At 37.1% G+C, this 22,865-nt stretch overlaps 1 protein-coding gene across 12 annotated transcripts in view; it reads left to right on the forward strand.

Moving 5' to 3' along the window:
- Positions 1-22,865, forward strand: part of KIAA0586 (KIAA0586 ortholog) — a 142,298-nt gene that overhangs the window by 64,524 nt on the left and 54,909 nt on the right. For 11 of the 12 annotated variants that reach the window (XR_007518854.1, XM_049897391.1, XM_049897390.1 and 8 more), the window contains 2 exons: positions 2,379-2,533; positions 7,034-7,148. Coding sequence is in view for 10 of the 12 variants with exons in the window: in XM_049897391.1 (XP_049753348.1) it covers positions 2,379-2,533; positions 7,034-7,148 (270 nt within the window). In the remaining 2 variants the exon portion in view is untranslated. Of the gene's footprint in view, positions 1-2,378; positions 2,534-7,033; positions 7,149-22,865 lie in introns of those variants that run through there. The other variant, XR_007518855.1, reaches the window with a different exon arrangement.

The following is a 22,865-nucleotide window of genomic DNA, read 5'->3' on the forward strand; positions in this document are numbered from 1 at the left end:
AATCAGATATTTTTATCTTTTATAATTTCTGGGTTTTCGTAACTTGGTTAGGTTTCTTCAAACGCAAGCTTATCCTTGTAGTCTTCTAGATTTCTTTGCAAAATATTCATTGTTTACAATGTATTTATATTTAAGTCCATCTAGATTTTATTTTTGCTAATGTTGTAAGGTAGAAGACCATCTTGATTTTCTTCTAGCTAAATAGCCATTTATGCCAGTACCAGTTATTACCCAGTCTTTTTCCCACTGAACTGAAATGTCAACCAACATGTATATTAAATTCTCATAGATGTAGGGATATTTTCTTGGATTCTTTGTTCTGTTTAACTGATCTAAAACATTTATTAGACTGTTGTGGCTTTATGGTACATCCTGTTACTTAACAGGGCAAGTCTCCCAGTTTTTTTCTTTTTCGTACTTTTCTTGGAAATTCTCAAGTCCTTAGTGTTCTATATAAACTTTAAGATTATTTTATCCTCTCAAAAATCACCCTAATTGCATTGATTTATACATTAATAGTGGAATATTTGGCATTTTTTTTGTTTGTCTTACTGTTTGTTCAGATCTTATTTTATGCCCTTCAATAAGATTACATAGTCTCATATGATTCTGTGCCTTTCTTAATAATTTTATTCTTAATTATTTTATATTTTTGGTCACTGTTGTAAAGAATGGAAACCCTGGTGGCATAGTGGTTAAGAGCTATGGCTGCTAACCAAAAGGTCAGCAGTTTGAATCCACCAGGCACTCCTTGGAAACCATATGGGGCAGTTCTACTCTGTCCTGTAGGGTTGCTATGAGTCAGAATCGACTCGGTAGCAACAAGTTTCTTTTTTTTATTGTAAAGAAATTTTTTATTTCCATTTCTAAGTGCTTATTACTATAATATAGAGAAAAGCTAATATTTTTAATATATTTATCCAGTACCCAGTCATGTTACCCCATTCTCTAAGTAGTTCTAATAGACTTCTTCTGCACTAGAGTCTCTTGCGTTTTCTCGGTATATAATCACATCATCAGCAAAAAGAGTTTTTAAATCTCTTTTTTGTCAGCATTTATATGTGCTAATTCTTTTGTCTTAATTTGTTTGCTGAACAGTCTTAAGGTTGGACAGGTGACACAGAAATAGAAATAGGCATAGCGGAATATAAAGAGCCCACTGTAAGACCCCCCCCATAGTAAAAAAGTTACTCTAAAATATGGATATTAAATTAATCTTCCCCTAGATAATTAAATGAGAATAAAACAGGTCATAGTTTTGAGAAATTATTTTCTACAGATTAAATACTGGAAAGGTAAAAATTAAAACTCAATGGTTGTGTACTGCTTTGTGCAAAACACACTTTAAAATTTAGATAAACATAGAAGATCAATCAGAGGGTGATTATTTGCTATACCTAGGAAATTGTCAGCAGATTGCTTTTAAATAGAAAATATCTATGATATCTTTAAAATATTATTTCATTTAAAACCATTTAGTTTATAACTCTTCATGAGATAGATTATGCTATCCTCTTTAAAAGGGGGTCATTAGGAAAAACAGAATTTTCTTAGAAATATTTTAGTCAGAACATAGAATAAAGAACAGTGACTAGGAGTTGAAATCCTCATTATTTAAATTAAATCCTAGTTAATTAAATTGTGGCTTTTAATCCTTCTGTACCTCTTAGTGGTTCTCTGATTTTTAGGCAGTTAGCTTCTCTGAGCCTTAGTTCTGCCAGTGAAAGACGGTTATAATGCTATCTGACCTGTTCACCTTACGGAATGATTGTGAGGTTCAAATTAAATGAGATAATATATGTGAAATGTATATGGAGTGTAAAGTACAATTCAAATATACAGTGATGTTATTAGATAACTAGATACTTCTGCTCTCATTTTCTTCTCATTTTTGATAATAAATTTGATTGAGATGCGTTTGGATGAGGAGAAAAGGGACTTGATCATTTGAAGACAAATACCTGCAGAACAGAAGTAAGGAATACCAACATTTTCTAGGCAGGAAGTTGCCCTTTGCTTTAAAGAGTACATTTAAAAAGAAAGCATTTTGTTGGCTCTTACTGATTGAAAAGATGAGCAGAAATGTTAGGAGTTGGTATGTGGAAGCTAGGTTGAGGTGGACTGGACTACATGAGCCACTTGTTGATAGCAGCTTAGAATATTCCATAGATTTGTTTGAACATAGGTACTTTTTGCATTCTGTATGTACTTTGGTTTTAATTGCAATGAAGGGTTAGTATCTGGTGTTCTTTGTTGAAGTGCACTACTACTTCCAGTTCAGGAGGTGGGAAATACTGGTAGTTCTAGTCAATTACTTATTTTTTCCTAAGATAATTTAAACAATTTATTATAACTTTTGTTTACATATTTGACAACAGGAGGTGTTTATGAAGATTCCTGTGCTAGTCGTGGTCCAATGAGTTTGGGAGAATTGGAGTTGCAGCCAGATTCTAACTTCGTTCCTCCCACAACACTTCTGATAGCACAAGAAAATGATGTTAATTTGCCAGTAGCAGCTGAAGATTTTTCTCAGGTACCAAAGTAACAGCACTTGTACATAAAAAAAAAAAAAAATTTTTTTTTTAATGTGTTACTTAAAATCAGAATTGTAACAGTATTGCTTTAGCATATGTCGTAGATTGAATTGTGTCCCCTAAAAATATGTGCCAACTTGCTTAGGCCATGATTCCCAGTATTATGTGGTTGTCCTCCATTTTGTGATTGTAATTTTATGTTACAAAGGATTAGGGTGGGATTGTAACACCATTACTAAGGTCACATCCCTAATCCCATATAAAGGGAGTTTCCCTGGAGTGTGTCCTGCACTACTTTTTATCTTACAAGAGATAAAAGGAAAGGGAAATGAGCAGAGAGGAGGGGGAACCTTACACCACCAAGAAAGAAGCACCATGAGCCGTGCATGTCTTTTGGACCTGAGGTTCCTGTATGGAGAAGCTCCTAGTCCAGGGAAAATTGATGAGAAGGACCTTCCTCCAGAGCCAACAGAGAAAGAAAGCCTTCCCCTGAAGCTGACTCCCTGAATTTAGACTTCTAGCCTACTAGACTGTGAGAAAATGAATTTCTCTTTGTTAAAACCATCCACTTGTGGTATTTCTGTTATAGCAGCACTAGATGACTGTCAACAGCATAGTAGTCTTTGGAGTCAGACAGCTTCAAATAATTCCTTCTTTATTTATTAACTCGACCGAATACAAATCATAGCTCAACTGGTTTTCAGCTGTGATGAAGAACAAATTATTTAGCCTCTTTCTAAGCCTTAGTTCCCTCATCTGTAAATTAAAAATAAAAATAATATATATTAAATGCTTGGTATCTAGTTTGGTAGCTCTGTAACCCATACAATAATTAGATTAGTGATTCGTACATAGTAGGTCATCAATAAATGTTTATTACAATAACATCTGTAAAATGTATTACCATGAAAGCATAAGAAATTTCATACTGAGTTAAGCCAACAGCTCATATGATCTAGTGTACTGAAAACACAGGGTAATTATTCTCTAAAATGTTAATCTGAGAAATGCTCATGTCTTTACACTTTTGTATCTATATGATGGCAACAAGTTTCTCACTGGACATTAATTTATTCAGTAAGTGTTCATTTCATGGTATTGTGCTAAGTGTTGAGGAAAACAAAAAATATGTAAGAAAAAGTTTGTCAGTAGAACACACTATTATGTAGGTTCTTATTACCAACCTGTGGCCAAGTAAAGATCAGGAAAAGCTATTAATGAATTAATATGTTATAAATTTTGTACAAAGCATGGTTCGTGACCTCAGGTTAGACAAAAATTTCTTGGATATAATACCAAAAGCACTATCTGTTAAAGAAAAAATGAATAAATTAGACTTTATAAAAATAAGAACTTTCATTCTTTAAAACTAAGAGAATGTCAGATTGGGAGAAAATATTTGCAAATCACTTATCTGACAAATATATGAGGAACTCACAGAATTTAATATTAAGAAAACAAACAGTTCAATTGAAAAATTGGTAAAAGACTTGGACAGATACTTTAACCAAAGAAGAGATACAGATGGCAAATAAGCACATGAAAACGTGTTCTGCACTGTTATTCATGAGGAAAATTCAAATTAAAACTGTAGTCAAAAACTACTACATATCTATTAGAATAGCTAGAATTAAAAAGACTGACATTGCAAGTGTTGGCAAGGATATGAAACAACAGCAGCTCTCATACACTGCTGTTTGTGAATGTAAAATGATTCAACCCCTTTGAGGAAACAGTTTGGCGATTTCTTAAGAGTAAAACATACACATATCACGTGGTGGTTAAATGTTCAACTATTAGCCAAAAGGTTGGTGGTTTGAACCCACCCAGCGGTACCTTATAAGAAAGACTTGGCAGTCTGCCTCCAAAATGTCATAGCTGTGAAAATTCTGTGGAGTGGTTTAGTCTGATTACACAGGGTCACCATGAGTTGGAATCCACTCAAAAGCAACAACAAAAAACACACATGATACAGGCATTTTACTCAATAGAAATTAAAACATATGTCTACACAAAGACTGGTACATGAGTGTTAATAGCAGCTTTATTTGTAGTAGCCCCAAACTGGAAGCAATAGAAATGTCTGTCCGCTGGTGAATGGACAAACTGTGGTATAACCATACGATGGAATACTACTCAGCAATAAAAAGGAATTGATATGCACTGTTGATACCTATGCAGGAGAAAGATGTAGCAGCCTGCTTCCATAAAGATTACAGCCTTGGACACCCTATGAGGCAGTTCTGCTGTGTTCTGTAAAGTTGCTATGAGTCTGCATCAATTCGACAACAGTGGGTTTGGGTTTTTTTTTTTTTTTTTGATACACATGACAACATGGATGATTCTCACAAAAATTATGTTGAGTGAAAACTGGACTTAAAAAAGAACACATACACAGTGATTCCATTTATATAAAATTCTAAAAAAGGCAAAACTAAGTGTATTAGTTTTCTAGGGCTGCCATAGCAAAATATCATGAAGTGGTTTGCTTTAGGGAACAGAAATTTATTGTCTCACAGCTCTGTAGGCTGGCTGTTGACTATGTTGATTCCTTCTGAGGCTCTGAGAGAGAATCTGTTGCATGCCTCTTGCCTAGCTTCCAGTTGCTTCATTCATTCCTTGACTTACAGCTGCTAAGTTATATTGTATCTTCCTCTGTCTCCCTGTCTCTGTATATCTTTTTCTCTTTTATAAGGACATTAGTCATATAGCATTAGGACCCGCCCTACTCCAGTATGATCTTATGTTAATCTAACGGATAATATCTTCAAAGACCCTATTTCCAAACAAGATCACACTCACAGGTACAGTGATTAGAACCTCAACATGTCTTTTGGGAGGACATAATTCAATTCATAACACTAATGTACAGGAACAGAAAGCTGATCAGTTGTGGCTTGGGGACGGGTGTGGGGGCGTAGAAAGGAGGGACTATAAAGGGGTAAAAACTTTCGAGGTTGATGGATATGTTCATAATCTTGATTGTGGTGATGGTTTCAAGGATATATACATCTATGAAAACTTAGCAAATAGTACACTTTAAATAAGTGCAGTGTGTTTAAAAAAAAAAAAACCTGTACCTTAATAAATACCTGAATAAAGCTATTTAAGAAATAAAAGAAAGATTGCTTTGTTTAATTGCTGGCCTGTTTTAAAATAAAACTGAAACATTACCAGAAGAATGGGCCTCAAAAAATTTGTTAGATTTCTTTGGCTAGTAATAATTATAGCACGCATTTATTTATAGTGCTTACTTTGCCAGATGGTGTTCTACGTTCATTACATATTTTAACTCATTTAATCCTTCTAACAGCCTAATGAGGTAATTAATATTTTTCCCATTTTATGAATAAGGAAATTGAAGTATTTAGGGGTTAAGTAACTTGCCCAAGGTCAAAGCTAGAAAATGGCTTAGTCAGATTTGAACACAGGCAGTTTAGCTCCAGAATTCTTACTCTTAACTACTGTGGTTAAGGAAGGGAGCTAGGAGGGCTTTAAGTCTCAGGAGCCAGAGATAGTGCTAGTGACCATCTTAGAAATACACATCAAAATATATTTACTTCAGGGCAGAAACCTACATGACCAATGACTCTAAAGTTGGAAGACCAGAGTTTAGGCTACTTGCTACTACTGCAATCTAAGGCTACTCGTTTTTACCTCTTGATAAAGAGATGCTTGCGGTACCTGGAATGGTTACATATGAGTTCATGTGGTCAGGTGTTTTAGATTCTTCTTTGGTTGTTTTTGCTGATAAGAGTCCAGAGATGACTTTTTAAGTTCCTGTTAAATATATCTAATAGCTATTTTCGGGGACTCATTTATAATCAGGCTCTAAAAACAGGAAAGGGAAGAAAGAAAAGAGCTAAAGCCATCACAGTTTGTGATGTGTGATTGTGAAGGAATTTGTGACTACTGTAAATTTCAAATTTGATTAGGTTATAGATAAAGAAGAGAGATGAGGGATTTATGGTGGAGCATAAGCTTCTTAAATGGTAAAACGATAACAATACCAACTCACACTTGTGAGAACATCAAGTAAATGATGTTACTGTGTGTGAAAGCTTTTCAAAAATTACAGTGCATTATGCAGGTTTTCATTTTATGTAAAAATAGTTCTGTGGAAGAGCTTATAGCTAAATAGAAATGATTAAATTCTTATCCTGTCTAAATCCATCACGTGTATATTAATCTAGAGTAGTTTGATTTATAAATAGATCTAAATTCTCTAAAAATAGACAGTGATGACTTGAATATGTAAGATCTATGTTATTCAAATCTTTTTTCAAATTTTATTTATAATATCTTTTCTTTGATTATATGTACTCATCACCCAATTGCTAGTAGAAGTGCCAGTAAGTAACTAAATGACAAGAAAGCGATTAGAAGACAGAGATAAGATTCAGATTGTATATAATAAATGCTTGAATAATTTAATCAACTGCTTAGTATTTTTTTTTTTCAAGTAACTGAAAGATGACTTCATCTCTTGAATTCTTTAGTACCAACAAAAGCAAGACCAGGATACTGAACACAAACAAGTTGAACACAAACCAACACAAAGTCGTTTAATACATGTAAGAAGTAAATCTGACATTTCACTTTCACAGCAACAAGGTAAGACTTGTTTTTATGTAATAATATAATAGTTTGATACTTGTCCTGGTATTAAACAAATATAATAATTCTTTAATTTTAGGTGTCTTACTCTTGTTTCTAGGTCTTTTTGGTTTTGTTTTCTTTCATTTAGTCCCTTTGAATGAAGAACTGGTATCATATTTGACTGTATATTCATTATTTCTTTTTACCAATAAACACTATTTCTAATGGATTTTCTTTTAACCATAGCTAATGTTTTCCCTTTAATCCTATCTTTTGATTCTTATACAACATTGAATGTCAGGATCTTTTTATCTGTATATCAATCTATATCTATATCACAGTTGTTTGTTTTAAATTATAATATGTTAAAGGCAGAGATTATGACTGTTAATGTGCTTTATAAAGGCTATTTGGTGTGTGGTGATGTTGACCAACAGGTACAACTCAGAAAACAAATGATTCTCGTGCTAAATGAATGAACTGTTGTTTGATTATCAAAAATCTATGGTTGTACTTTAATTGCACCATCAGCATTAAAATATTTTGATAGTGCCTTTGGTTCTACAAGGCTGGTAGTCCTGTGCTTTAACTTCTTATACTTAGTAATTGAAATTTTATACAGCACATAACCTAAATTCTGAAATATAGCAGTAGAAACTAAGATCTGTTCTGTTCAAAACTTTCTGGCCATAATCCAGAAAGAAGTATCAGGAATGTTTTGAGCAGTAGAATGTTTTCCTTTGCTTTTATAGCTGGGTTTTTCTTTCATTTTCAAGTGATATCTAATTGAACTAATACATATTATTGAGTGCCCTGTAACTATGCATTTGGCATTTTGGGAAGGACCTAAATGAGTTATTAAGATTATGCCATATGAGGTTTAGCATTACTCTTCACATTGTTTTCTGTTCTTCTGTTGCTCTTAACTTTTCATAACTTTGCACTCTTTCCTTTTTTTTTTTAACCTAACCGTTGTACCCAAAACCCATTGACATCAAGTCGATTCGGACTCATAGCAATTCTATCAAAACCAAAACCAAACCCACTGCTGTCAAGTCGATTCCGACTCATAGCAACCCTATAGGACAGAGTAAAACTGTCCCACAGAGCTTCCGATAGTATAATCTTTACAGAAGCAGATTGTCATATCTTTCTCCCACGAAGGGGCTGGTGAGTTTGAACCGCCGACCTTTCGGTTAGCAACTGAGCACTTAACCACTGTCCCACCAGGACTCCTTAACCATTGTACAATATTATTAGTATTGTGTTTTAGAATCCTTTGGAAAATTGCCTATAAAACTCTCCTCATGGTGACTTAAAAATTAATCATGACAGTATGGAAATTTGAGCAAATAAATGCTCCTAAGATAATATCAGGACTGACTAGATGTCTTTTATTGAGTACTGTTACCAATCACTAGTTTTTTTGTTTTTTTTTTTAGTTACCAATCAGGGAGTCCCTGTGTGGCACAAACAGTTAAGTACTCAACTACTAGCCAAAAGGTTGTCTGTTGAAACCTAACCAGAGGTACATTAGAAGACAGGCCTGGCAATCTACTTCTGAAAGGTCACAGCCTTGAAAACCCTATGGAGCAATTCCACTCTGCACATGTGGGGTCGCCATGAGTCAGAATCAGCAACTAACAGCAACGTTACCATTCATGAACAATGACTGTTTATTTAGTTCAGTTTTTTTTTTTTTTTGAATACTTGTTTCTTAGCATTATAAATGAGTTTTGTTTTCTCGTGGGATGTTGTAGCTAATAAAATGATCATTTTTCTCACAGCTGATAGGAAAATACCTTTGTTTGGCAAGTTTTGTTTTTTTTTTTTTTCCCCTCCGATGCCCAACACAGGTTACTTAAGGCCCATTTTAGTAATCTTATGACATCAATTAGCCTTTTGAACATAGTAAACCACCCAAACAAAACCAAACAACAACAAAAAACCATTGTTATCAAGCAGGTTCCAAGCCATGATGACCTCATGTGTTACAGAGTAGAACTGCTCCATAGGGTTTTCTTGCCTTTAATCTTTATAGAGGCAGTCGACAGGCCTTTCTTCCATGATGCCCCTGGGCGGGTTCAGACTGTTTGCATCACCCAGGGACCTGGTAAACAACCAATGTTTCTCTAAATATGTATACATGGATTTAATAAATTAAATTTCCCCATATATATAAACACTGTATAATTTTAAAAAGCTTGCAAATATTAAATTAAAATCACAGGTCTAATATATCAGCTTCTCATTAGATACTTATTTATTTATCAGTTTCACATCAGACCTTTATGATCCATAGGGTTTTCTTTTTCATTTCTTTTTTTAATTTCTTTTTTTTGTTGTTGTAGTTGTTGAGGATACATACAACAAAACATGCACCAATACAAAGTTTCTACATGTACATTCAGTGACATTGATTATATTCTTTGAGTTGTACAACCATTCTCATTCTCCTTTTCTGAGTTGTTCCTGCCTCATTAACATAAATTCATGGCTCCCTTGGTTCCTATCTGATCTTTCCAGTTGCTTTTGTCAGTTAGATCCCATGTAGATGGATCTTAAAAGAGCACAATGCTCGAGGCAGACGTTCTTTACTAGTTAAGCTAAAGTGTTGTCTGTTTTTGTTGTTGTACTTTAGATGAAGGTTTATAGAACAAACTAGCTTCTCATTAAACTGTACATACTGCTTTGTGACATTGGTTACCAACCCCATGACATGTCATCACTCTCCCTTCTCGACCTGGGGTTTCCAGTCACCAGTTTTCCTGTCCCCTCCTTCCTTTTAGTCCTTGCCCCTGGGCTGGTATGTCCCTTTAGTCTTGTTTTGTTTTATGGGCCTGTCTAATCTTCGGCTGAAAGGTGAACTGCAGGAGTGACTTCATTATTGAGCTAAAAGGGTGTTCACAGACCATATTATCAGGGTTTCTCTAGTCTCTGTCAGGCCAGTAAGTCTGGTCTTTTTTTGTCAGAGTTTCGTTCTGCATTTTTCTCCAGCTCTGTCTGGGACACTCTGTTGTTATCCCTGTCAGAGTAAGTTGGTGGTGGTAGCCGGGCGCCATCTAATTGTACTGGACTTAGTCTGGTGGAGGCTGTGGTAGTTGTGGTCCATTAGTCCTTTGGACCAATCTTTCCCTTGTGTATTTAGTTTTCATCATTCTCCCTTGTTCCCAATGAGGCGAGACCGGTGGAGTATCTTAGATGGCTGCTCACAAGCTTTTAAAACCCTAGATGCTACTCACCAAAGCAGAATTGTAAAACATTTTCTTTATAAACTATGTTATGCCACTTGAGCTAGATGTTCCCCGAGACTATGGTCCCCACAGCCCCCAAGCCAGTGATTCAGTCCCTCAGGGAGGGTCTCAGGGAGGGAGTTTGGATGTATCTGTGGAGTTTACATGACCTTGCCTTGTACAAGTTGTGCTTGTTTCTGTTTGGTAAGATCTTTAGGAATTTGATAATTGTTTTCAGCTTCATCCATATCAATGTCTGACCAAAAATGGCAACAGTTAAATTTTTATTGACTTACAAAAATGGCATTAAATAGTGTCCAACTGACATTTAGTAAGTCAGTAAGAATCATAAAAGAAGTAAAAGAAACCAAGGTGAGCCAATAGGAAGTTTTATTTAGAAAGGGTTTAGACAAGTTGGAGTAATACATTTCAATTTTTTGCATTTAATTTTACATCTAATGCAATATTAGGAGAACAGATCTATATTAACCTTACTAATACTGAGCTATAAATAGAGTATTTTAAAAAGAAGCCAAGTCTTTCACTGTATTATTGGCACACACCTGCGTACTGAGCATTTCTTGAATGAATTTGATTGCCTTGGTAAATATAGTTGGTTATAATTTTTTCCCAAAAGTTTTGTGGGTTTTATCTTTTACTCTGCTGAAACTCTGAGACATTGCCAAATGTTTCAGAGGGTAGGAGAGACAGAGTGCCAAAATAATCTTTTAGGGCACTTAGGACTTTAGGTGACTTTGAAGGAATTCAATCCTGACTTATACACAGAAGTCTTGAATATAATGAAGGAAATTCACCTTATTGCAAGAGAATCAAAACCACGTCTTTTCTGGCAGATGCATGCTTCTAAGTGTACTTGAACCCAGATTATGGCTATTTCAGAGGGAAGTATCATCTATTTAACTTTGAAGTGCATAGTAGTTTAATGTGTGTGTATAAAGAAATCAAGCAGTTTACTAGCAGTGGCAGCTCTTTCAACAATCATCCATTAAAAATTGACCAAAGATGTGGTAGTACATAGATTCCAGCACTATGTTGCCAGGAAATCTGTAAAATCCTTGTTTTTTCCCCTTGATTGTAACTTTCAGAATTTAATACAGAGGAGAGGGTTTGAATTGATTGTTCTGACAGATGATATCTTTGGAATCTAAGACTAAAGCCCTTTCATTTGGTATTGAATTCTTTGAATATATTTTTGACCACATGGTACTGCTTATTTAATTCTATATCCTGATTGATGTGTCTAACAGTTTTATAGTAAAAGCAACTTTTTAAAAAAAGTGATTTTAATGAGTCATTTCTATTGTTTTCCTTTTACTGTGCAAGTTAACTTTTATTGCATTTTTTACTGTGCAAGTTAACTTTCTTCAGTACAAACGAGAGACTACTTTTAAATCCATTTATTTGCTATGAACCCAGGAACAATTAAATACTATAAAGTGGTATATTAAAATACACTATCTTTGGATAGTTTTTCTCTTAATTTTTTAAGACCATCATAATAAAATGGCAATTAGAAAGCCAAGCATGCTATATACCTACTTCTCACTTATCAACTATCTCATTATCTGACAAAAATATCTACTATCCAGCTATTTTGCACATTAACTATGGACATCTGGCAGTAACTAATGTCAAGTTGTGATGGTTAAAGTTATGTTTCAACTTGGCTGGGCCATGATTCTCAGTGGTTTGGCAGTTATGTAATGATGTAATTGGCAGTTATGTAACGATTTAATCGTCCTCCATTTTGTAACCTGATGTGGTCATCTTCCATTTTTGCGTAATGCTGATTTTCATATAATGACCCTGTATTTGGAACCTAACTGTGTCAGTAAGTGAGGAGTGGGTATACTACACTCAGTGGGTAAAAAATCAGACCATATGTTTTATGGTTAAATCTTGGGACAGATTGGATTGTTAAAGTTGCTTGAGAATCACAGCTTTCTTCAGTTTTCTTATTTGTAGATTATATATGTTACTCAGAAAAGATGTATCAAAGTCCTAAAAGTAATAGATGTAATTACAGTAATCAGTTTACATTTTTGCGGGAAATATACTTAAAGAATCATAGATGTTTCCTTTTGGCATCATGTCCTGAGTTTAATTTCTGGTCATCTTTGCACATTTTATACCTCTCAAACTGTGATTGTAACTTTAAATATGTGAGAATTAAGTAATTCAAAACTTTATATATATGTAGAAGCTATTTCTGACCACATGTACAAATGAAATCATTCTTGTTATTTAATAAAGTGGTAAGTTTTTTGCCTTTGTATTTGAAATATAGCTAAATTACAATAACAATCAGAATTATAACTTCAATTTTAATAATTCCAAAACCACATTTTAAAGTTTATTTTGATTTTTTTCTTTTAAGGTATGGCAGTGATTTCAAAACGATATGTATGAATCCCTGATGGGGAGGAGATGGGGCTAAGTTTTACATAAATCTGTGCTGTTTTTTATTAATGAGATAGAAATTCATTTTAAAATGCTGTTGAATTTGGGGATTGTTTCCACCTAGGATGTAGAAAATGCAAAGAGTGTCGCTTCCAGCCTAACTATAGTAAGATGCCTGATAAGCTAAAAAAAAAACCTTAACATTTTTGTTTTCGTCTTTTTCATTGTTGTTGATTTTGTATTTGCTGAGACTTTATCTTTTTCTTGTTTTTTATTTTGATGTGTAGAATGTTAGCTTCCTTGTGGTTACTTTAATATTTACCTCTATTTTTCTGAGTTTAAGCCAATCTTTTATTTCTTGATCTCACCTTGACTTCCTCTCCAGATGAAAGATCTGTGACTACATTATTTAGTCCCTCCTTTTTGTTTTAATGTGGTCATCTTTAACATATTGATGTCTCTGCTTTAGCTTTGATTTATTTGTGACTTTCCTATCTGGGTTGAGATCTGGTTGTTCTATCCTGTATTTTGGTCTTGAGTTGTTATCTGATGTTACTGATTTTCTAACCAGAGGACTCCCTTTAGTATTTCTTGTAATTTTGGTTTGGTTTTTACAAATTCCCTAAACTTCTGTTTATCTGGAAATGCCCTAATTTCACCATCATATCTGAGGGACAGTTTTGCTGGATATATAATTCTTGGCTGGCAATTTTTTTCCTTCAAGGCTTTGTATATGTCATCCCATTGCCTTCTTGCCTGCAAGGTTTCTCCTGAGTAGTCTGAGCTTAGTCTTATTGACCCTCCTTTGTAAATGACTTTTTGTTTATCCCTAGCCGCTCTTAAAATTCTCCCTTTATCTTTGGTTTTGGCAAATTTGATTTTAATATGTCTTGGTGACCTTCTTTTGGGATCTACCTTGTGTGGGGTTTGATGAGCTTCTTGGATAGGTATCTTCTCATCTTTCACGATAATAGGGAAGTTTTCTGCCAGCAAATCTTCAACAACTCTCTCTGTATTTTCTGTTATCCCCCCTGCTCTGGTATTCCAATCACTCTTAGGTTATCCCGCTTGATAGAGTCCCACATAATTCTTAGGGTTTCTACATTTTATTAATTCTTTTATCAGATTTTTCCTCAGATAAGTTGGTGTCATGTGTTTTATCTTCACTCTCACTAATTCTGGCTTCCATTGTCTCACTTGTGCTCCTATGACTTTCTATTGAGTTGTCAAATTCTGAAATTTTATTGTTAATCTTTTGGATTTCTGTTTGCTGTCTTTCTGTGGATTCTTGCAGGCTGTTGAATTTGTCATTATGCTCTTGTATAACCTTCTTGAGTTCCTTTATTGCTCTGCCTCTTTGTTCTGCATTTTGCCTGATCTCCTTCCTGATCTCTTAAAGAGCTCTATATGTTAATCTTTTGAATTCTCCCTCTGCTAATTCCAAGAAATTCTCATTCTCCAAAAGACTTCTTGATTTTTTGTTTTGGCACTTGCTGAAGCCATCATGGTCTGCGCCTTTATGTGATTTGATATTGACTGTTGTTTCTGAGCCATCAGTAAATTATGTTTGTTTATTTTGTGTTTGCTTACTGTGTCTTAGCTTCTTGTTTTGTTTTGATATGCCCAAATAGGCTGCTCATGTGAGCTAGTTTGATTATTGGTGCCTTTGAAGCTCTCACATCCTGTCACGAGGTGGTTAGAGCTGTTACTAGATGTGTGAGCTCAACAGACCATTTACGCTTCTTGTACAGCTTCAGCTCAGGTATCCAAGTAGTCAGTCTCCAAGTGTGTGGTGCAGGCACTTACCTGCAGTCTTAGATGGGCAAGGATGATTGGAGTAGGCACAGGTACCTGGCTGCAGTAGGGGGTCATGCATTGAGCAAGGCATGGGTCTGACAGCTGCCCATGAGTGTCTGAGAGGAAAGCGTGTCCCTGTTCCCTAGAGCATGTAGGTGGGCGGGTTTTGCAGCCGGACTATGGGCACCTAGTGCTGTTGTCTGTAAGGACTGGGAAGCACCACTTACTCTTAGACCCCTGTCACAGGTGGCTAAATGACATGAGTGGAGCCATCAGTCCTCATGCCCCTGATGTAAGTGAGGATCCTGCTTAATGGGCAGAGCAGTGTCAAATGTCACAAACCTGCCACTCTCCCATATAGCTGGTACAGTTGAAATTAGTCTTCAGGTCTATACCCTGTTGTACTGTGCTAATGAGGGCCTGTGCTGTTGAAATGGGCCCACACAGGTCTATGCAGGGGTGAAAGATATTCAAAGTCTGTGGACCCCTTATGCCTGTGCCTAACCAAAAGAGCTGTGCCTGCCCAGAGTTCCTGGCTTAGGGGAGCTGGCAGATTATTTTTTCCCGTTTGTTAATTTGTTCCCTCTCCAAAGCTGGGAAAATGGCTCAGGATGCACAACGGGTCCTACTTCCAGCCAGGGGACACGGCAGTCACTGAAGCCAGCCTGGACCCAGCACAGAGTGGGTAGGGGACAGGTAAATGGGAAAGAGGTTCTTCCCAAAGGGAATAGTCTTTGACATATGCAGTAGGTTAGAAGCATGTACTTATCTTTTGCCGAATGAGTGGCTCTTCTCGCTGGTTCTGGAGGATTGAGCAGCTTTCTGCCACTTGGTCTCTCCCGATGTGGAAAACATGTCCTTAGTGCCATTGTTTGCCTCAACAGGCACACCAGCTGATCCAGCCTGTAGTATGCCGTTTCCCTCCGGGTCAGGTCTGGCAATTCCTCACTGCTTCTGAAATGTCCCCTCCCTCACCCTGCCACTCAGTCCTATCCCTCAACTTTATCTTTGATGTTCAGGGCTCCTAGATCATCATATATAATCGATTCACTTGTTTTTTCGGGTCTTTGTTGTAAGTGGGACCATGGGAAGCATCTGACTACTCCGCCATCTTGGCCCTGCCCTTGCATAATATTTTTGAAGCCATCAGAAAGTTGGTGATGCAGAGCAACTAATTAGCCTAAAATTCAAGGAAGACAGACTCCTTCAAAACGAGATGGGACGTAAGCACTGGCTTTCCTGTGCCAGAGCACAGAAGTAAGAGACATTGGGCAGTTAAGAAGAGTTTGTTAAGAATTTGTATAGAACCACTGGGAGCTACAGATATAAGAGGAGTTGTAGGTCCTTCTCCACAGACCTCTAGAGAAAAAAAGACTGGGGGTAGGGAAAAAGACTGGAGACAGTCTCCTTTAGTTATACAAGCCTGGAAGAAGGGAGTGGCTGCCACTGCCAGAACAACTAGAAGCCTCAATTGGAACCTTCTACTGTAGGAGCAAAAGCATTAAGCCACTGGGGTAGAGACAGGAGACCTGTCATCTCCTGTGTATAGATGAAAACTCATTGTGGCTGGGGGAAGGGTAAAGAAAGAAATATCTCCACTCTTGAGGGAGAGGAACAAAATAGTCTTGAGCCAAGGATCTTCTGTGAGTACCTTTGTTAAAGGTCCGTTATTGCTGGGGGAAGAGTAAGAGACTCTCTTGTCCAAAACCTGCTGAGGTTGGCTGCCACAGGGAGGAGAGGTCATTTAGAAAGCCTCACAGGGAGGACAGGCAAGGTCACCTAGAAAGCCTCACCATGGCTGGACCAGGACAACAGAGAATCACCGCTTCCCCACCCCCCATGAGACCACAAGTACTAACAGGCAAAACCAGTCTACTATTGGGTGAGGGACGAGAGTCTAGAGAAAAATCCCTCTATGGTACAGGTGCACAGTGAAGGCTGAAAGCTTATGTTGTAACAGGAATATTGAGAAAAACCCTTCAGCAGCCTAGTGCCCACACTAAGGACAAAGTAATACTAGAAGATTTTGAAGCCAGTGGTACACTTAAGTTTACCATAGCAACAAAACTCCAAGCCAGTTTAACTCCTAATTTGATTGACTCAACCCCTCACACTAATGGCCTAACTAAAAAAGAGGCATGCCAATTTTCTAAGCATAAATACTGTTTACCTCAGTTTCTAATGTCCTATGCACATTATCCCTTATGAACATAGATACAAAGTTCCTCTACAAAATATTAGCACATTGAATCTGCCTATATAGAAAAAGACAGTAAATCATGGCCAAATGAGGTTTATTCCAGGAATGCAGTTCTTGGTCAGCATTCAAAAAGATCAGTCCATATAATTCACCATATGAACAGACTAAAGAAGAAAATAAAAGAGCATCTCAGTATTCAGCATTGTCATGATTAAAATTCTCAGCACACTTGGAATTAAAGGACAGTTCCTCAGCCTGTTAAAGGACATCTACAAGAAACCTACAGCTAGCATCACACCTAATGGTGAAAGACTAAGTAATATTTAAAATTGGGAACAAGGCAAGGCTGTCTGCTCTCACTACTCCTGTTCATCATCACACTGGAGATCTTACCTAATGAAGTAATGCAAGAAAAAAAACATACAGATTAAAAAAAAAAACAGATTAGAAAGGAATAAATAAATTTTTTTCTGTTCAAAGATTCATGATTGTCTATGTAGAAAATTCCACAAGGGCTACAAAAAAGTACTAGAATTAAAGTGTGATTTTAGCAAGTTTACAGGCTATAATATCACTATAGAAAAATCAGTAGTATTTTTCTGTACTAGCAATGAGAAATTGAAAATTGTAATTTAAAAGCACCATTTAACATAGCAACAAAAAGCATGAAATACTTTGTTGTAAATCTAATAAAATATTTGCAAGATCTGAGGCCCAGAAACTACAAAAATACCTAATGAGAGAAATCAAAGAAGACGTAAATAAATGGAGAGAGAATACTGTGTTTATAGGGATTAAAAAAACCAAACCCATTGCTGTCTAGTCAATTCTGACACATAGTGACCCAATAGGACAGAGTAGAACTGCCCCTATAGGGTTTCCAAGGAGCACCTGCTGGATTCAAACTGCTGACTTTTTGGTTAACAGCTATAGCTCTTAACCGCTATGCCACCAGAGTTTCCTTATAGGGATTAGAAGACTCAAAGCTATTAAGATGCCACTTCTCCCCAAGTTGTACTTTAGATTCAGTGTAATCTCAGTCAAATTTCCAGAAAGGATTTCTGGTAGAAATTGACAAGCTGTATCTAAAACTCCTAAGGAAATGCAAGGGACCTAGAATAACCAAAATAACTTTTAAAATGAAAATTTGAAGGATGTATTCTATCTACTCCAAGACTTACTACAAAGCTATGGTAACCAAGGCAGTATGATATTAGCATAAAGACTGACAAATAGGTCAGTAGAATGGAATGGAGACTCCAGAAATACTCCACACATATATGATCATTTAATTTTTCACAAATGTCAAAGACAATGGGCAAAGGATAATCATTCCAACAAATAGTGTTGGGACAGGTGGTCATCATGTGCAAAAAAAAAAAACTTTGACCCATATCTGACAAACATATACAAAAAATAACTTCAAATGGATCCTAGATCTAAATGTTAAAACTACAAAACTTCGAGAATAAAATATAGGAGAAAATATTCGTGATCTTGGACTGGGCAAAGATTTCTGAGATACTACAGAAAAAGCACAGCTCATAAAAGAAAATATTGGTTAATTGGACTTCATCAAAATACTTGTGTTTTTGGAAAGACACTGCCAAAAAATGGGGGAAAAAAAAAAAAAAACCCAAGGAGAAAATATTTACAAATCATATACCAGGTGAAGTGTTTATATCCAGAATATATTTTTTAATACCGACAAAACTCAATAGTAGGAAAACCAACAGCCCAATTTAAAAAATGAGCAAAAGATTTGAACAGATACTTCACCAAATAAGATATATGGATGGCAGATAAACACATTGAAAGATATTCAACATCCTTAGTTATTGGAGAAATGCAAATTAAAAATGAGATACCACTAAACATCTGTTGTTAGCTGCCCTCAGGTTGGCTGTCAACTCATGGTGACCCTATGCACAATGGAACAAAACACTGCTTGATCCTGTGCCATCCCCATGATCAGTTGTAGATCAGGCCGTAGTAATCCATAGGGTTTTCATTGGCTAATTTTTGGAAATAGATTACCAGGCCTTTCTTCCTTGTCCATTTTAGTCTGGAAGCTCCCCTGAAACCTGTTCAGCATCATAGCAACACAGAAGCCTCCACCGACAGATGGGTGGTGGCTGTGCATGAGGTGCAGTGCCCAGGAATCAAACCCAGGTCTCCTGCACAGAAGGCAAGACTTCTACCACTGTCCTCACAAACACCCATTAGATTGGCTGAGATTAAAGAAACTGATAGCAATAACATGCATTGGTGAGGATGTAGAGCTGCTTGAATTCTCATACATTGCTGATGGGAATGCAAAATGCTGCAGCCACTTTAGAAAACAGTTTGGTAGTTTCTTATAAAGTTAAACATAAGCTTACATAAAACCAAAACCTAACCCTTTGCTTTCGAGTTGATTCTGACTCATAGCAACTCTATAGGACAGAGTAGAACAGCCCCATAGGGTTTCGAAGGCTGTAAATCTTTACGGAAGCAGATTGCCACATCTTTCTCCCATGGAGTAACTGGTGGATTTGAGCCACTGACCTTTTAGTTAGCAGCCAGTATTTAACCATTGTGCCACCAGGGCTCCTTAGACTTACCGTAAAAAAAAAAACAAACTCAGTGCCGTCAAGTCGGAATTGCAACCCTATAGGACAGAGTAGAACTGCCCCATAGAGTTTCCAAGGAGCGCCTGGCGGATTTAAACTGCCGAACCTTTGGTTAGCAGCCGTAGCACTTAACCACTACACCACCAGGGTTTCCAAACTTACCATATCACTGAGCAATTCATTTCCTGAATATTTATTCAAGAGAAATGAAATCTTAATATTTACATTCAAATTCAAGTTTTTTTTTTTAGCAGTTTCTTTCATAATCACCAAAAAGTGGAATCAACTAAGATACCTTCAACAGATAAGTGTATAAACAACCTGTGGTACACCCATACAATGGAGATTACTCAGCAGTTATAAAGAAAGAATTCCTGATACGCACAATAAATAGCATGGATGAATGTTTTAGTTAGCTGGTTCCGTGATAACAGAAATACCACAAGTGGGTGGCTTTAACAAATTTATTTTCCCACAGTTAGGAGGCTGGAAGTCTGAATTCAGGGCACTGGCTTTAAGGGAAGGCTTTCCCTCTCTGTCAGCTCTGGGGGAATGGTCTGGTATCTGTTCAGTTTCTATTTCCCAGTTCCTTGGTGATATTCATGTGGCATGTCATCTACTTGCCCACATGTCTGCTTGCTTGCTTAATCTGCTCCTTTATATCTCAGAAGGGATTGGGTTAAGACACACTCTACACTGGTACTACCTCATTAATGTAACAAAAAAAACTCATTCCCGAATGGGATTACAAACACAGGTATAGAAGGATTTACAACACTTATTGGGGGGACACGATTTAATCCATAACATTACACCCTCTGGCCCCCCAAAGTTCATGTCCTTCCCATATGCAAAACACGTCCACTACAACACTTCATCCCAGAAGTCTTAAATCAGGTACAAGTCTAAATCTCATATTATGAATCATCCAAATCAAATATGGTTGAGACTTTAGGCATATTCCATCCTGGGGCAAAATTCCTTTTCATCTGTGAACCTATGAAATCTAGAATACAAGTTATCTGCTTTCAAAGTACAATGACGGAACAGGCACAGGCAGACATTTCTATTACAAATGGGAGAAATTAGAGGGAAAGAAGGGATAACAGGCACCAAGAAGTCCAAAACCCAGCACAAGAAATTACATTAGTTCTCGCGGCTTGAAAATAATCCTCTTTCCCCATGGCCCTGCCCTCCAGACTCTGGCTGTTGGTCACGTTGCGTGGATTCTGGGTGGAGGCTCCTCGGCCCTGGACTGCAGCCCTCCTGGCTCACTGGGACAGCATCTCTGCTCCCTTAGCTTTGGGCAGCCCCGTTTTCCCAGCCTATCTGAATGGCGACCCCACCTTCTCAGCCCTGGCAGTCTCCTTTCTCTTGCCCTTTGGGCATGTCAGCCCCACCACCTCAGCTTTGGGCAGCAGCTCCACCTTTTGGCCCACCTTAACAGCAGCCCCACACTCCAGAACAGAGTTGGTGGAGATTTGACTCTTTGAAACCTAGCAGGCTGTGGCTCCACCCTTTGAAACCCAGGAGGCTGGGCTCCACCCTTTGAAACTAGAAAGCTGTAGCTCCACCCTTTGAAACCAAGGCAGCCCTGCTTCCCGTGCTCCTTTCAACAGTTCTGCTGATCTCTGAGCTGCTCCAGGGATGGTCCTTTTCTTTTTTGGAGGACAACAGAGGTAGCTCTTTTGGCCTGTTCCCTGCCTGAAGAATTCCAAGAAACAGGTAGCTTACCTTACTTTCATCCTGTCTCTGTGCCTGTCAGTCTAAGCTGATGGGTTTTCTGCTGTGGTAGTTGGTTAGATCCATCAGTCACAGGCTTAATCTCTTTAACAAAAGATTGTGTAGCCATCTCCTTGGTGAAAATGCTAAGACACATGTTCTTAGTTTGTACAACAGAATTTTCCAAATCTTTAAGTTCTGTTTTCATTTTTCAAAGTTCATTTTTAAGATTCTTGCTTAGAAATCTCAGCCAAATACTCAAGTTCATCACTTACAAGTTCTACCTTCCACCAAATATTTGAACATAATTAAGTCAAGTTATTTGCCACTGCATAGGAAGCATCACCATCACCTTCCCTCCAGTGTCCAATCCCATGTTCATCGTTTCCTGTTAAAGTCTCACCAGAGGCATGTTTAATGTCTACAACTCTAGCAACGTTCTGTTCGTGACAATGGAAGCTCTTATCACAGCTCTCAGTTCTTTCTGAGCTCTCATCAGAATCATCCTTAATGTCTACAATTTTAGCAACAGTCTCTTCAAGGTAAACTAAGGCCTTACTATGAAGCACATGAAAATTCCTCCAGTCTCCACCCGTTACCCAGTTCTAAAATCACTCCCACATTTTAGTTGTTTGCTAAAGCTGCACCCCACTCTCTGGTACCAAATTTTGACTTAGTTATCTAGTGCTGCATAGTGGTTAAGTGCTATGGCTGCTAAGCAAAAGGTCAGCAGTTCGAATCCGCCAGACACTCTTTGGAAACTCTACCAGGCAATTCTGCTCTGTCCTATAGGGTCGCTATGAGTCGGAATTGACTCGACGGCAGTGGGTTTGGTGGGTGGGCTATAACAGAAATACGACAGGTGGGTGGCTTTAGGAGACAAATTTATTTTCTCACAGTTTAGAGGGCTAGAAGTCCAAATTCAGGGCACCAGCTCCAAGGGAAGGCACTCTCTCTCTCTGTCATTTCTGGGGGGGTGGCCTTGTCTCTTTTCAGCTTTGGTTCCTCAATTTTTGGGTGCTCTTCATGTGGCCTGGCATCTATTTTCCCCCCATCTCTGCTTGTTTGCTTACTTAATCTGCTCTTTTATACCTCAAAAGAGGTGACATAAGACGTGCCCTACACTAATATTTCCTCATTAACATAACAAAGAAAACCTGTTGTCAAATGGCATTATAACCACTATAAAAAAACAAAAAAACCCAGTGCCATCGAGTCGATTCCAACTCATAGTGACCCTATAACCACTATAGGAGTTAGGATTTACAACACATATTTTGAGGAAATACAATTCAATCCATAACAATGAATTTCTCAGCTGCATTTTATTGAGTGAAAGAAGCCAAATTGAAAAGGGTACATACCGTACTAATCGCATTTACATGACTTTGGAAAAGGCAAAACAATAGGTAGGAAGCCCTGGGGGTAGGAGGAGGTTTTGACTATAAATGGCAGTGGGAAACTATTGGTAATGATGGACATGTTCTATATCTTGTTTGTGATGGTAGTTACCTAACTATGGGTTGTCAGAACTCACAGACCTGTATGCTGACAGGGTGAATTTACTGTGTATATAAATTAAACCTCAATGAAGCTGACTTAATGTGTTACTGAGTTTATGACAGTTCTTTTCCTCATCGTGAATTCTCCTAATTAACTTGTACTAAAAATTTATTATTTGGGAATTTATAAAAAAGTTTTGGTGTTAAATGTGACAATGTATAACATTTATTTACTTGTACCTTTT

This window comes from Elephas maximus, chromosome 10 (genome assembly GCF_024166365.1).
Source record: "Elephas maximus indicus isolate mEleMax1 chromosome 10, mEleMax1 primary haplotype, whole genome shotgun sequence".
Lineage (NCBI taxonomy): Eukaryota > Metazoa > Chordata > Mammalia > Proboscidea > Elephantidae > Elephas > Elephas maximus.